General features: G+C 45.9%; 1 protein-coding gene across 1 annotated transcript in view; it reads left to right on the top strand.

The window, feature by feature from the left end:
• PDGFRL (platelet derived growth factor receptor like) overlaps positions 1-16,209 on the top strand; it is a 70,114-nt gene extending 53,905 nt beyond the window's left edge. The window contains exons 3-6 of the mRNA XM_030312213.2: positions 7,225-7,376; positions 11,489-11,782; positions 13,998-14,137; positions 15,757-16,209. Of these exons, the coding sequence (XP_030168073.1) occupies positions 7,225-7,376; positions 11,489-11,782; positions 13,998-14,137; positions 15,757-15,945 (775 nt within the window). The 3' untranslated portion in view covers positions 15,946-16,209. The remainder of the gene's footprint in view (positions 1-7,224; positions 7,377-11,488; positions 11,783-13,997; positions 14,138-15,756) is intronic.
• The last annotated feature ends 577 nt before the right edge of the window (positions 16,210-16,786 follow it).

The raw sequence follows: 16,786 nt of genomic DNA, 5'->3' as shown, positions 1-16,786 counted from the left end.
CAAGTGTGGTAGGCATAGCAGGAGTTGCATTGGGGTTACCAGTCCTAGGTGAGGCCACCTCCTGGGTGAGGCAGAGTGACAGCCATTTTGGTGGGTCAGCTACTGGTCAGGTGTAATGTGGAGGTGGGGTGAGTGGGCTGGCAAGGTAGATGGAATGTGTCAGAGATGGCACCCACCAGTGCTGGCCCAGCTAGATAGAGGGAGAGTAAATAAAATGACCTTACCAGCCTTCCCCTCTTAAAGAACATCCCTACAGATCCCTGCTCCTACAGTCCATGCCTCAAAATTAGTCAATAAATCTCTTTCACATATGGCCCAGGCACCGTTCAAACTGCTGCCTCTGTGCTAGGTCTCGGTGTGAGTAACTTGTGTTCAAGCCCTTGAAAAGTAGAGTTTTGGCTTCCTATTGTCTCTGGCTTTCTTGAGGTTAAAAATTGGTTTTCAAAGCAAGACATTCCTGGGTTTTGTCTTCCTGTTGCAGGTCCCCAGCGCTGAGGTAGCTGATGTGGAACTTGAACCCCTCAGTGCTCAGGGATTACCTCCTCTCTGTGCCAGGGGTGTGAGCCCTCACTATATCGTGTCTTTGACCCTTCTCCTCCTCTTAACATGCCTTTTTCTTTATATCTGTGGTTGTTTTGGAGCTGCTCTGCTGGTCTCCAAGTTGTTCCCGGAGAGAATTGTTCTTATGTAGTTGTTTTGTTGTATTTGTGAGAAGAGGTGAGCTCAGGGTTTTTCTTCTCTGTCAACTTGATCTCATCCTCTGACTTCTTTTTTAAGAATACAGAAGAATCTGGCATAAGTCGTTGTAGTAGAAAAGTCCTGAGTCACATTCACAGACATTAACATAACCTGTTGTTGGGATAGAAATACTGGAGTTATATTGCAAGCATTTTGAGGAGGTCCTTGGATAGTCCTCAAACATACACGAGGAGGGATGGAGGGAGGGAGGGTGAGAGAGCAAGAGGGAGGGAAGGAAGGAAGCAGAGAGAGAGGGAGGGACCTTTCAGCTTAGTTTCTGATACTGAAACTGTATTCATTTTGTTTCTCATTTTGCATATTTGGTTCTCTACTAGTTTCTCATACATATTTCTTTTCATCATCTTTTTCTTTTATATCATAAACTGTGAAACTTTGATATGTTTTACCAGCTGTCTGTTTCCCAGGGTTTGTACTTTGTTGATATGGCTCTATTCCCAGCATATCATGGAGCCGTTATTTTCTGACACATTCTTAAAAAGAAGCTTAAACACAAGGCCCTGTACAAACACTTGAAACATGAACAAGCAAATACACATGAATCTTGATCTCCTTTGATGCTTGGCATAGCACCTTGCCTGTGGTAGAAACTAAATAATTAATTTTCGAAGTGCATGTTGAATAAGGAGGATTTTGGATTGCATCTTTTTTCTCTCGCTCCTTATGCTTCTCTTTTATGTCAACAGAGGCAACACGGTCTCCAATGCACAATATCTGGGATCGTACAGTTGAGTGGCCCGGGGAACGTTACTTAAACTTCAAATTCTTCTCCTGTGGTTCCAACACTTACATGGGAAAGTTAGCTAGCCTCTCCGGTCTTAGTTTGCCCACCTGCAACTTGGGGAGGATAATAACATCTGTTTCATAAAGATTTTATGAGGATGAAATTAGTCAAAATCTATAAAGGGATTAAAACAGTGCTTAACACATATTAAGCGTTACTTAAGTATTAGCTATTATTATTTGACCATCTCTGTCTCGTGGGATTGAGAAAAAGTCATGTGTACCTTAGGTTCTGTCCATGAAAGACTAGATGTTTAATAACTAGTTGTTTTCCTGCTCTTGTTCCATTTAATTACTCACTGATTTTTTTTAATTTTTATTTTTTTTATTTTGAGAGAAAATGCAAGTGAGGGTGGGGCTCACGAACCGTAAGATCATGACCTGAGCCAAAATCAAGCATTCAGATGCTCAACCAACTGAGCCACCCAGATACTCCACTTACTTATTGAACTGTTAACTTGCTGTTGTAATAGAAAATAGGCTATCACAAATATTACTCAGCTAATTAAATCAGATCTTGCATGTTTTTGATTGTGGGGTATGTTTGTGTGTATGTGTGTGTCCATATTTAGCAGGATTTGCAGGTTAGTTAGAGGCATCATCTCTTAGTCAAAATTCCTTGACTTCATTTCAGTAGGATGGAAATCCATGCCGTTTTCATTTATGAACATTTGTAAGCTGAGTCTTTGTGACACTAGGATTAGAAGCTCTACTGTTCCCAGTTGGAAGACTTTGGACAAAGTACTTCTCTAAGTTTCAGTGTCCTCATCAGTAAAAGAGGAAAAATAGTACCTCCCTCCTAATGTGGTCACGAAAAGCAGAGGGCCATCATAATAGCTATATACAAAATGTCTGAGGCACTTACTCTGTGCCACACACTGTTCTAAGTCTTGAACTTATCCAAAAGGCTCAGTGCAAAGCCTGCACTCCCAAGCGTTAGCTGTTGTTGCTGTTAATTCAAGTCTGAGGAAGTAGGTGTAGCCAGAATGTAGAAGGCATGAACTCCAAGTCTCCTAGCTAAGGAGTCTCAAGGTCATGGTGGAGTTAGGGTTTGAATCCTGTCATTGTGTTTCCAAAGTCCAAGATCTTATGCCTCCCATGACTGTTGCCTGTCACCATAGACCTCTGCCCACCTACGTTCCAGTCAAAGATCTCTTTGCCAGGCACCAAACTGCCTTTTGTCTCTTTTCAGGGGATCTCATTCCTTTGGAATGCATGCCCCCTATTTTGTGCATGTGAAAGTCCTTCTCTTCCCCTAAGATTCTCTCAGCCCTGAAGCTTTGCTGGTTACCCTCCTTGGCCTGCCCATGGCATTTTGTATAGAGGGAACTTCAGAGAAGCACACTACTTAAGTATCATTGTGTCTCTTACTGTGCACTTCAGAATCTCCCATTTAACTTCTGCTCATTAAGTATTTATGGGACCGGTGACTAGTTATTTTGTAATCGAGGGCTTACCTCCTGCCCTTGGCTTGTAGGGTCTAGGGAAAGGATAGGAGCATAGACCCTACCACCCTTACCTGGTCACTGCCCCAGGTGAGATCAACAGTGGTCCCTAAGTTTGAGAGCTGTCAACCTCCTCCTCTATGCCATCCCATGATATAGCATCCCTACCTACCCCTCCAGAAGAGAGTAGGATGGGCAACACACTCGAAGCTTCAAGCCTCCATTGATGGGAATGGACTGTGGGTAAAGGCCACGGGACCTCCCCGGAAGACATACACACATGATGCACACACATACATAGTTCTAAATTTTGAATACTCTTTGAAATGTTGACTTGTCCTTCACTGAGCTCACTGTGGGTCAGGTCTGGAAGTGCATGTTTGGAAGAGAAAGACCTAAGCTGAGCCAATTAAATTCTACTTAATCTTAAATATACTTTTGGGGGGCACTTGGTCACAGCACCTTTTTGCTCCACTCAAACTTTACACCATCCACTGTTCTGGGGATTTGTTAAGTGTTACAAGAAAAGGAGAGAGTACTTGCATGAAGGGTCTCCCAGGGCTTTGCAGGGCTCATTGAGTCCTTGTCTCCACTTCATCCTGCAGACTCTGCCCCCAGAGGCCTTAGGTCATAGTCCACCCCTTTGGGGAAACTGCTGCTGGGACTATGTGAGACCATTAGAAGAAATGGACATTTTAAATCCAGGCATTTAAACTGTAATCCTACTAAATAATTTGTTTCCTGTTTTATATTGTTTGCATACAAGAGGGGGTGGAAAAATCCAGAAATGTTTTCCAGTGCATTTCCTTCCTTCCACCCCCAATCCTGCTAAAGATACAGCATGCAGATTTCATGGTGGTAGGGTTATTCCCAAGTGCTAAATTTCTTTGTGCCCAATTACTTTCCTAGTAGGAATGGCATCTAATACTTTCTATCACTGCGATGCTAGCAAATGTGGGGTCCATGGAAGGTGCTTGATACGTTGATCAATTAAATGCTGATTTTGTACCCCAGTTCTGAGCTCTATAGGGAATGTGGTCAGATATTTTGGTACACCTAGGAAGACATCCACCTCCATTTTCTTTCCACCTTTCTATTTTTTTATCTGCTGAAAGCCGACTGTATCCTCACAATTGAAATTACATTTTTGGTCATTGCCAAACACTTTCATTCTGCCAAATGAAGTGGGGGGGGGGAGGGGCAGGAATCTCTTTTAAAGATATCTGATGCTTTCGAGCATCCGTTTCTTGAATCTTCCTTTTTGATGATAACTTTTCCTGATTCTTCTGTCCTCTGTCTACCTTTTCTTGCCCTGGTGGACTCTAGTTTGGCTCTAGATTTTGTCCTCAAACTTCTCCTCTTCTCTGTACTTTCCCTTGTTGAGTTCATTCTTTCTTTTAGCTTCTCCTCTTACTCCTTTGTAGACGACTCCCCCAAATACAAATCTAGCGCTGTTTTATCTCCTCTGTGACTCAGCCTGTGTTTCCAAGTGCCACATCAACTGGCATCCACACTTCGGTGATCCACATTTCATCACAAATTCAAAGTCTTCAATGGTGGCTCTATTATTTTGCCTGCCCTAGTCTCCTTTCTCTTCTCAGTGATTCCGTCTCGGTTGGTTAAAGCCCCAGTCTTCCTAACACACAGAAATACAAATTGAGTGGTCATTACTGATATATCTCTTTCTTCCACCTCTTGTACCCAGTCTGTCATAAATGTCCCCCGGAAAAACATGCCTTAAATTTGCTTCTGTTCCTCTGCCAGCACCCGGCCCGGCCCCAGCACTGGCCGCGCCGTTCATCACAGGAACAGGCTCTCAGTCTCCCCCTCTTCCTCCTGCCTCTCCCTCGCCCACCTCATGCGCTGGCTAAGGTGCCCTCACTTCCCACCTCCACACCTGAGGGTGGTCCCTGCTGCCTGTTCTCAACCAAATGCCCCGTGACTCCCAACCCCCTCCCTCTGTGTCCTCTGTGGCGAATACGTTAAATCCTCAAATCGGTATTGAGTGCCTTCCACCCACCACGCACTCAGGCCGTGGGGGTGCAGTAAGAGGAGCAGACCAGGTTGGTCCCAGCCCTCCCGGGACTGTAGTTTCCTGAGCAAGTGAGCTCACTGCCCCTGCCTCTCCACCCCCGCCTTTAAAGGTCCGGCGTGTCTCACTTCCTCCCCAAAGCTGCCTTCAGCCTCTTCAACCCACGGGGATAAATCCCTTTTCAGAATTCCTATTGTCCTCGTTTACTTATTCTCTGATCCTTTCGTGTATATTAGTTTTAACTACCTACCTGGACTGTAATGTCCTTGAGGTCCACTGTTTTTTATTTGCTGTGCTATCTCCCCTGTGGGGTATGTATTATGTGTCATTGTTGTAGTGGTATTCACAATAATTACTACTAGTAATTACTGCAATTATGTGCAATTAAGCCACCATTAGAAGAATGCAATGAATTTGTTATGGCATGCAGAACTTTACATGTGTTTGCTTCTCTGATGAGTACATACTTCACTCACTTAAGTAATTGACTCAGCGTCCACTAGCTGTGGGTCTCAGGGAAGTCACTTCTTTCTGAGACTCAGTTTCTTCATCTGCAGTGCTGAGAGCTGGACGCCTTTTTCTTTTTTTCCCCACACATCACTGGATGGGTGCCTTCTCTTTAAGGTTCCTTCCACTTCCAACCCTGTGGTTCAATTCAATTTCACTCCACTCATTTCTAGGGAATCTTTACTGTGTACTGTGCACAGATTTGTTGCTGAGGGAATATAAAACAAATATGGCCCAGTCCCCGCCCTCAGAGTTTTTGCCATCCATTGTAATAACAGGAAGCCACGGGTATCCGAGGGATAGAGAACAAGGGGGCTAATTACGTCATTAGGAGAAAGCGAGAGTTGATTCTAATTAAAAGCTTCCTGAAGGGGGAGAGATTTCCGTTCCCTTGAAAGGAGGTAGTTGATGGTGTGGGAGTACAGAGGCCCTGGTGGGGAAAGCAGCTATTCAGCGGTGAACCAGAACAGGGCTGTGTTTAGGATCAACCAACCAGACATTGGTTGTGTGCTAAATTTAGTGTGGCTACCTCACTGACTGTGTTGCAAAGCACAACAGGAGAGTTTCAGCTACGTCACAAAAGTATGTGGATCTCAGAGGGGTGAGCCATTTGGTTATTTGAGATGCATCCTTGGATTAAAACCATTTATATTGGCATTGGCCACGTGCAGAGGCTCATAAGCCACAGGGGAATATGTCTCCCGTTGATGATACATCTGGATTCCTGTCACAACATAATACACTGAATCACCATTACCATCAGCTAGTGATAGAGTTCAATATTAATATTTATGTCTCTCCTTATTCCAGAAGGAACTGAAGCAGTTTGCAAATATATTCACATGAACAAGCTAAAAATACAAGAGATGCAAAATGAGAAAATATAAGTAGAAATAATAGTGTGAGGTCAGAGGAAAGTTAAATGCTCAAACGTTCTAAGCACTGTACCAGAGGTGGGCTGCATAACTGGGGCTTAGTAAATCTTAGCAACCAAGCATTTTTCCCCTAAAGTTTTTATTTATTTATTTTTTAATGTTTATTTATTTTGGGGCGAGAGAGAGAGAGAGAGTGGGGGAGAGGGGCAGAGAGAGAGAGGGAGACACAGAATCCGAAGCAGGCTCCAGGCTCTGAGCTGTCAGCACAGAGCCCAACACGGGTTTCCAACCCATGAACCGTGAGATCATGACCTAAGCCAAAGTCAAACGCTTAAGTGACCGAGCCACCCAGGAGCCCTGAAAGTTTGCATTTTTATTATGAAATGTGGCATCTCAAAGATCCCAAGCTTATGTTCAGAACCTCTTTATTGATCCAAGAGATTTTCACAGTGGCCCACGGTGTGTGCTTTCATTCATGTTGACTGCTCTTTAAGTGCGTTCATCAGGAGCAAAGGCTCTTTGGCTGACTTTCTGTGGCTGCGTTGCTAATGGACCAGTGATTTTACTTAGGGAAACTCCGCCGCTGAGGTGGAAGAGAATCCCCTCTCGTTATAAAATGTAAACGGCATGTCTTCCTTTTAGAAGCTTCTCTCTCTGACCGCCTCCTACCCTTCCACACACTTTTCCCCCAAACATGCTGTTACTAGTTTGTGCCGCTTGAGAGAGGCCAGCCCGCAGAGCCAGGGGGATTTGCGGTGGGGAACGGCAGAGGGGAGAGCGCCTGCTGGGGGCCCCCCGCGTGAGCTGGCTTCGCTTCCATTGACAGTGTGAGGCAGCACGAGCGCTATGGCCAGCTGACTCTGGTCAACTCCACGGCCGCGGACACGGGCGAGTTTAGCTGCTGGGGACAGCTCTGCCAGGGCTACGTCTGCAGGAAGGACGAGACCAAAACCGGCTCCACCTACATCTTTTTTACAGGTAAACCGTTGGGCGTGTCGGTGGGACGCTTCGGTATTCTGGACTTAGCCCAGACCTCTGGACCCAGTTTCCAACTGGGGGCCGAGTACCTAATAGTGACGATCAGAGCGCTCCCTGTGTGCCAGGCTCTGTCAGTTTATGTCCGTTATTTCGTGTAAGTCTCCCCAGCGGCCCTCCAGGGGAAGCACTCCTGTCATTTCTCTTGTGTTCGTTGGGAAGTAGAGTTTTAGCGAAATGAAATACCTCCTTAGGGTCACACAGGTAAGTGGTGGTACTAGGATTCGAACCCGGGCTGATTCCTGAGTCTGTACCTACGTTGGCCAATATGGCAGCCACTAGGCATGTGTGACTATTTACATTTAAGTGAAAATGGTTTAAAATTAAACCCCTTAAAACTCACTTTCTGAGGGCCACTCGATCTGTTTCACGTGCTCCATTGCCACAGGCGGCTCGTGGCTCTCCTGGACGTTGCAGACAGGGACCACGTCCGTCATCACAAAAAGCTCTACTGGGCAGCATTGCTGTGCACATGTAGTCACTGTGCTCTCAGGGCCCATGATGATCTTTCTAGAGCCTCCATGGCTGTACGATGCTTCGCTAAAGGCCTCCTCATATTTGTTCTTAGCGTACTGTGAACTGAAGTTTTGGGGGCACGATTCCCAAAGCCTATGGGCTTTGTGGCTCCAGCCCCGATCCCTGCGCTGAGTGAAGGGCCTAAAAATGCACAATGCTTGCTTCGTGTCCAGGCAGGGGCTCTCATGAGCGCTGTCTACGTCCTGACTCCCTCCGCCTTTCAGATCTACAGTGACTTAGGCCTAGGACCCAAATGATCTTCTGCGCTGGCCATTAATGAATGCTAGCAAAATCTCGAATGTTTCCCCCCCTCCCGCCCACACAGCTCCTCTCCAGCCAGAAGATGCATTAGCAGAGCACTCTACCGTGTTGGAGTCACATGTATCTCGTTTCATTTTTACCACACCCCTAGGAACTAAGTAGAAGCTACTTGACCATCTCTGTTTTAGCAATAATGATGCTGACGCTGAGACCTTGAAGGGCAAGGTGACTTGGTCAGGGTTCCATGACTGGTAACGGGGAGTAAAGAGTCAGCCCCTGTTTTTCTGACCTGGGATCTAATGTTCTTACTGCCCTAATCTGTTTCTAGGACAAGGTGGTGGGTAGATTGATAGACAGGGAGAAAGACACTAGCTAGCATCACTGGTGTTGTCAGGCGAATGGCTAACAGTTGTTCATAGGTAATCCCTTCTGATCCTCATTCTGGAATGTGTTGCACAGACTTGCTCATGTGCCTTTAGAGCCTGTTTTTCTGGCTCTGCAGATTCAAGATTTCACACTGCAGATTCAAGATTCTTTGCCATGATTAGCACTATCGTGTCCTTCTAAAAGATTGGATTTTGAATTGAAAGTTTGAACTGAAGACTTCCCTTGAGCCGAATGCCCCATGAGGGTTAAAGGGCTCTCTTTGAGTTTTGGAGCTAGGTCCTCGTTCTTAATTTATGGGCAGCTTTTTAGGGAATCAAAGGAAGGCTAAAATATTTACCAAACTATTCACTTCAATTGTGAAGAAACTTGGATCAAAAAGGGGCATGACCTAATGTGTTGTATCATTTTCTCTTTTCTCAATAGCAAGCCAAGAGGCCAGTTGGATTTTCAGTCCAGGGTTTAGCATTTGTCTCTTCAGGCATGGGTGGGTTTGCAAAACCAAGATGAGCTGTTTCGGAAGCTGAGCCTCCTGCTCCTGGCTCCGATTCTTTCGGAACATATGCTTCCCCACGACCCACGTAGAGAAACGTCTGGCATTCATTATGTTTGTAGGTTTCCCAGAGTTTGGTTGCAAACACCGTGAAGCCTCTTTTCGACTGTTGTTAATTTGCGCGGTTTTTGATTAAGCAACTGCCACATATTATAATGACTCTTTATCCGAGAGGCTCTCAGGAGGTTTTTCTTTTTATTGAAGTATAATATATACAAAGAAAACTACACAAGTCATAAGTATACAGCTCAATAAATTAACCTCAGATGAATGCACATATTAACTACCATCCAGATCAAGGAGGAGAACATTACCGGCGGTAGAGCTTTCTCATAGCAAAAGGCTTGGGCTCCAATGATCATATGTAGTGAAACCACATTAATGAGCATTTTACTAAATATGGGGTTTGTTGAAATTTGGACTTTGTAGCCTATTTGATTTTTTTTTGAAATCTAAATTTCCATGTGCTTAGTTTTCTTAAAGTAACGCTTAGCATTGACTTGAATACATACAAACATGTTTGCAGGAGGCATGTGTACTCTAAATTTTTTTTAAATGAACTTCAGTAAAGTTTCTTGTTGTTGGTAGATGGAATCTGCTTACGAATTTCTTTTCTTTTTTTTTTTTCTGTTGGTTAAAGCAACTGGTGAGGTCACTTCTTTCAAAGATTGTTTTATAGTAACAAGAAGTAAGACCACATTTTTGTGTTCTAGAATTTGGATTGTTCACTTAATCTACTGGTTTTGTTTATTGGTTCAGTTTCCTCTGTAAAACAAAAGAAAAGGTACTGCTAAATCTTAGAATCAGAAATTCCTGAAGGGCTTTTGTTCAAAAGCTATCTTTAGTCCTAGAGATTCTGTTCTCTCCAAATGGGGATGTGGAAGCAGAGATTAAGTTGACCCATCCAAGGCCATATAGACTTACTCTGTGTGAACACATGGGTGTTAGAAACAACATTGACCAAGGTGCCCCTTAACTAAGCCTGAAAGTCAATCTATCATGAATGTGGCGCACATCACCCAGCCTGATAGAAAGCCTTGCAAAAGATGGAGGTTCCCTGAGCCATGGCATACTCCTTGATCTCAGAGCCGGGGAAGGACCTCCACGTCAGTGAACTTGGCACTCCACAGCCAAAGAAATCTTGGCCCACGGAGACATTTGATGTCGTGTCTGAGAATAGGTCACCAACCTAAAACATCACATGAATGTGGCACAAAGAGGGCTAGTGAGGGAAAAAGCCAGGAATAATGATTTGTATCAGGAACGTTGTGGGAAAAACATAGGAAACAATTAAATGTTGGGGTATGATCAAGTTCAAAGATTTCTCTTAGCAATTCCTGTAGCATTCCCTCACACTAGCATCCAGAACACAGAGGATTCAACGTGCCATGCCAAAAGAAAATTAAAAAAAAAAAAAAAAACTCTAACCCACAGTCCCTTGAGCATCCTGAGAATGAATGTGTGGGCAACCCAGTCCTCGTTTCTCTCACTTCTGTAAGAGCCAGTGCCATCATCTAGAACTTAAGGTATAGGGATAATGATTTCAGGGGAAACTGGAGGATATAAGAAACGGACTGAATTCCCCAGCCCAGAGTTAGACAAGCAGAATTCAGAACCTGAGGCCACTGGGCCCCTCATCTGTCCTTCCTTAATTCTCTATTAGCTGTGGCAGGAACACCATCCTCTGGGCTGTAAGGACAGGTGAGGGTACCAGTGCCCTCAGTGACCCGGGCCTCCCAGAGGCTCTGCTGTGCTGGAGAACTGTTCTAGTAACTGAGTACAGGCTCTGGGGCTTCTCCAGAGACACAGCAAATTGTTCACAAGGTTTTGTTTTTTTAAAAAATGTTGATTTGTTTTTGAGAGAGCAAGCCAGGGAGGGGCAGAGGGAGGGGGACAGAGGATCCAAAGCAGGGTCCGTGCTGCAAGCACTGAGCCCCGATGGTGCTGCCGCAGGGCTTGAACTCAGGAACCGTGCGATCGCTGACCTGAGCCGAAGTCGGAGGCTCAGCTGACTGAGCCACTCAGGTGCCCCTGCTCACAGGTTTTAAAACTGCTCTTAACCTAAGGAAACCCGTCTCCTTCCCTGCTTCCTTATTGGGGTAATTCATGGGCCTGATTTGGGCTTCAACTAATACCTTTTTGTTGCCTTTAAGGAGATGGGAAGTAAAATCTTTTTTTACAAAAAAGGAAAAGCATTGAAGAGTAGCTTTTTCTATGCATAAAGACTCAGTATCTGAGTATATTGCCAGTCCCCTCTCTGTGCCCGTAGAACGTAAACATTCTTCAAGCGCTCTTACCTTGTTTCTCCAGAAAAAACAAACCTCTGTCTTTCCCTTCGCAGAGAAAGGAGAACTCTTTGTACCTTCTCCCAGTTACTTTGATGTTGTCTACCTGAACCCGGACAGGCAGGCTGTGGTTCCTTGTCGAGTGACTGTCCCGTCGGCCAGAGTCACCCTCCACAGGGAGTTTCCTGCCAAGGAAATCCCAGCCAATGGGACAGACATTGTTTACGACATGAAGAGGGGCTTTGTGTATCTGCAACCTCATTCCGACCACCAGGGGGTGGTCTACTGCAAGGCCGAGGCTGGGGGCAAGTCTCAGATCTCAGTCAAGTACCAACTACTGTATGTGGAAGGTAAGCCTGCCCCGACGAGCGAGCGCCTAGACTTCAGTCTCTTCCAGCTGGCCCGTCTCAGGCACTGCTCTTCCAAACTATGCATGGAAATCAGGAGGCACAGAATGCTGTTCTTAAAGGCTCCTCTACTGCACTGCCATTTCTAGAACTGCCTGTGACCCTGAGCTAACACCCCTTGACTCCCTTCACCCATTGCTCACTCTAGTACTATCTCTGTGATATGCGTCAGCAATTCTCCAGTTCTTCCAGCCTCTTAGAACATCTTCTGTGATGAGAGCATCCTCTTTGTTGTGACCCAAATCTGTGGTCTCCTAAGGGCACCATCCCTCGCCAACTCAAGGTCAAGCTCTTCTTGTGTCTGTTCCCCCTTCCTCACCCTCTCTTCTCATTTGCTGTTAGGAACCTCTGCTCCTCCGAGTCTTGTGGCTCCACCAGCTTTTTCTTCTCCTTTCCATTCATTCCCCTCATTAGCTCATTGTCCTCCTTGTCACTGGGTGACGTCGACATCCACGTGGAGCTCATCCACCTAGTTCACTGACTGCCTCGACCCTCCACCTCAGGTACCCCTCCCTCCCTCAGCCACACCTTCAGCCTGCCCACAGCTACACCTGCTCCGACTTGAGAATCACTCACTGAGTCAGACACCAACTTGATGAATGACCTCATCCTTGCCCAGATTGTTGCTCAGTGTTCACTGACTCCTGTGTGTCTGCCCTCATCTTTGCCATCCACCCCTGCGTTCCCCACTGCTCTCCCGCCCTCCCCACCCACCCTGCTTGGGGTCCAGGACTCGACATGGCTATGCTCTCTGCCCGTGCCCTCAACTCTTTGCCCGCCTGTTGTCCTCCCACTGTCCAGGGAAATACCTCCCTAGAGCACATACTTGTACCCTTTCTCCATGCCGAGGGTTCCTGGAAAATCCCATGGATGTGTAAATTCAGTCTCTTCCGATTGGCCTAACTCCCCACTTCTTGAAGGGATTGAAGTATGCTCAAATCTCTCCACTAAACATTGAACTGTTTTTAATGTGATCATTTTAATGTTTATTTTTGAGACAGAGAGAGAAACAGAGTACAAGCAGGGGAGGGGCAGAGGGGCAGAGAGAGAGAGGGAGACACAGAATCCGAAGCAGGCTCTGAGCTGTCAGCACAGAACCTGACGCTGGGCTCGAACTCACGAACCATGAGGTCATGACCTGAGCCGAAGTCGGACGCTTAACTGAGTGAGCCACCCAGGTACCCCTGGGTTCCCACTTTTCTTAGAACTCTAGTCAGAATCTTCCATGTGGGCTGAGGTGCCCTCGGCCCTCTGCCCTGCTCCACAGCCTGCCTGGCCTTGGTCTACCTCACAGCCGAAGCTCACACAGTGATTCCCAGGCCCAAGGTGACTTCCTGCTTCTCCCTCCATGCCTGGTAAGCTCACCCTTCAGGTTTTAGTTCAAACATTGTTCCCTTATTAAGGAAGCCATTCTTGCTTTTCAGGCTACTCTGAACTTGCAGAACATGCTGGTCTTCTTCATAGTACAACCCAAGTTGAACATTAACTATCCAATTGTTTAGTGTCTGTCTCCTTCAGACCATGAAGAGAGGTCCCCAAGGGCTCAGAGACCAAGTCTGTGCTGTTTGCTGCTGTAGCCCCTGCTCCTAGCCCATTGGCTTGCTCAAGGCCGCCATCAAAATTATTTAAGTGAACTGACCCCCATGTTTCTAAAATGCTGTCAAGTAAAGCAAGCAGATGGCAGTAGTTGTACCTTTCCTCCAAACATCCTTTGTCGTTAGATTCAGACTTGCTCCTTTTCCTTCTGAGGATGGACAGCCACACACCTGTCTGGTCCTTTTCACTCCTTCAGCCGCCCTCCTTCCCGCCAGCCTTCTCTATGTTCTGCTCACTCTGTCCCCAAGCACCTTCTTCTCCCTCAACTTTTTTATTCCCCTTCTTATTCCCACAACTTTTAGCTGCCTCCTTTAACATAAATGTAATGGCTGGGCCTGGGGGTTCTGGATGAGCACCCCATTCTGGACTGCCAGTGTGGAGAGGAGGCTTCACCGGAAACCAGACGTGATGGGATAGTCTAGGCCTGAAGCCGGCTGGGAAGCTGGAAGGAAGGCAGACATGTTACAGCTCAGTTCCAAGAACAGAATATGCCTCGAGGTTTGTCTTCAACATCATACCCGTGGATTCTGTCTCACTTTCCCTGTCTCCTGTTTCCTTCCAGTTCCCAGAGGCCCTCCGTCAACAACCATCTTGGCATCCTCAAACAAAGTGAGGAGCGGGGATGACATCAGCGTCCTCTGTACCGTCCTGGGGGAACCTGATGTCGAGGTGGAATTCAGGTGGATCTACCCAGGACAGAAGGTAAGGGCTGTGCCCCTTCTCAGCCAGCTCAGTAAATTTAGTTTTGTCCTCCAACCCCACCCCCAGGTGAAGAGATCATAACTTAACGAGTGTGAGAAGCGTGTGAAACTGTATCAGGGGCCACGTTTTACTTGTTTTCTAAGCTGTTCCAGTAATATTTACAAGTGGCTCTTTTAAAGGACAGGAAAAAAAAGTGGGTTCCATTAGGCAGTTCAGTGTACCTTCTTTATATGTTATTTTTCTTCATAACCCTTAAGCAGGGACGGAGCCTGAAAGAGAAAAGGAGGGGGCTCCCTCTTTCTCCACCCCCATTTCTGGGTCAATTGGAGGCCAACTCGTCTCCCTCAGAGTGTGCTCCCTATACGAGCTATGCCCCGTGGTGAGCACATCCACCAAGTGGGCATATAAACCTAGGCCCTGGCAAAAAGGTGCCGTGAGGCCAGAGATAATTTTAAAATAGACTTTCCATAAGAGCAACACCCGCACATTTAGCCTCCGTGCCCGTTTTGCTCGCTAAAATAAACAGCTTTGCTACCAACATGGAATAATCCCTTCGTTGCCAGAGAAGATTTGGCCTCCTAAGACATACTCAGTAGCCAATACACTTCTGGCTCAGGGGCTGTGATTGGTGGAAAATAAGTCTCCCTGGAGAAAAAATATTTTCCTGGTAGTAGGTACTTGTTTTTAAAAAGTGTGGTCACACTTTGAAGACATCCATGATTTTCAATGGAAGTGTGTGTTTTTTTTTTTTTTTTTAATGAGCAGAAAGTGTATTTATTAATACTGGTGATATTACAATCCTGTTCAGTAAATCCAAAACACACAACATTCGGCTCACCATAGTTGGGTGCAGTCTCTCCAAAGTGACCATCTCACTTTCTAGAAATAGGGAGTTAGATCATCCAGGGCATCGTGGTATCCATTCTTGGTACAACTTTGCTCCCACTGGAGTCCTTTGGCCTGGCTGTTTCTACTTCTCCCTTCACCAAATCTGAACAACGGGGAGCTCTCATTTACTTACACAGTGAGTGCGTCAGGCTTTTCTGGCTTTAAATTCTTTTTTTAAAATTTTTATTAAAAAAAATTTTTTTAACGTTTTGTTCATTTTTGAGACAGAGAGAGACCGAGCATGAGTGGGGGAGGGGCAGATAGAGAGGGAGACACAGCATCCGAAGCAGGCTCTGAGCCGTCAGCACAGAGCCCGATGTGGGGCTTGAACTCACAGACGGTGAGATCATGACCTGAGCTGAAGTCGGATGCTTAACCGACTGAGCCACCCAGGTGCCCCATCTGGCTTTAAATTCTATAGTCCCAGAACTATTGAGTGGGCAATGTGAAGGGGGGAGCAGCATTTTTATCCATGTTTCTTGCCTACTACCAGTTCTATGTTCTTGGGGTTCCAAAAGAATTTAAGTGGAAACTTAGGAGCAAAACGAGCATTCCAAACAGTGTAGTGTTTGCATATACTGTAAAAGCTCCCCTGTGCTGTATGTACCGAATAGTCTTTTAGGTGTTTGGGCAAGAACCTCCCCCCGCCCCCTCAGTGGTGTGGGGTGAATGGGACCTGTTTACAGCAGCCTATTGCTTGTGCTGCAGCGCTTGGGGGTGTTGTTCAACAGGATGAAAGGCCTGTGACGATTCAAGACACTTGGCGGCTGATCCACAGAGGACTGGGGCACACCACAAGAATCTCCCAGAGCATCCTGACAGTTGAAGACGTTGCAACCACTGATGTAGGGTATTACATTTGCACTGCTCGGAATCTCCAAGGGGAGACTACAGTAGCGACCGCTGTTGAGTTTTCCTGACTTGGAAAATGAAGTATAATGAATTGAGGGCAAGTTCATTTGTGCACATGGCCGGCTTTGGGGTTCTGGTGACTCCTGCTTTGCCGGAGGCTGCCGTTCAGTGCCAAACCCCGCCCCCCGCCCTGAGAGTCAGACCCAGACGTCCAAACTCAAAGGAAGTCATTCGGTCTAATAGTGTTAACTCCTGACAGAAAGCATGTATTTTGATTGCTTACCTATGTATCTGCATTTCTACTTTTTATAATAAAAAAGCATAGACGTTAACTTTGTATACTCATTTCTATTCAATGGGTAGGTTTTGGTACAAAATGGGCTAAGTGTTCGGTTGTTTGGTTGAAGGATTTGTTGGGGGCACTGCTTGGGTCAATACCAAAGATTCTATTCCATAACACAGGAGATCTAAAAATTAAGTGACATGTGGTTCAACTATATATTCAAAATGATGTGAAGGTATCAAAAACTGAGGCAAACTTGCCCTTTTTTAAGCTGCTGCACTCCAAAGTACTAGCTCTCGATGAGTCATTCAGTAAGAACCAAACATGTGTTTTTACAACTTTAACTTTCCATATAGATTTCTGATTCAAGGAAGATTCAGCTTCATTTAGGCTTTTTTACTACCTCCAAAAATATTTGCACTGTGGCTGTTCTCATTTTCTTACCTGATACAGCAGAAATTGTTAAAGTCAGTTGCAGTTTCTCCAGTACCCATAGCTGGGAATTCAGAGCAGCTTACCTGTGAGTCTAGCTCTGTGAGCCAGATTTCAGCCCATGACCAACTGGGTGGTTGCACTGGAAACCCCTGGGGACACAGCTGAAGAGGAGACGAACGGTCACCGGTACC

Source organism: Lynx canadensis, chromosome B1 (genome assembly GCF_007474595.2).
Source record: "Lynx canadensis isolate LIC74 chromosome B1, mLynCan4.pri.v2, whole genome shotgun sequence".
Taxonomy (NCBI): Eukaryota; Metazoa; Chordata; class Mammalia; order Carnivora; family Felidae; genus Lynx; species Lynx canadensis.
The sequence above is the reverse complement of the archived record's forward strand: the minus strand, read 5'-3'. Positions and strand labels throughout refer to the sequence as shown.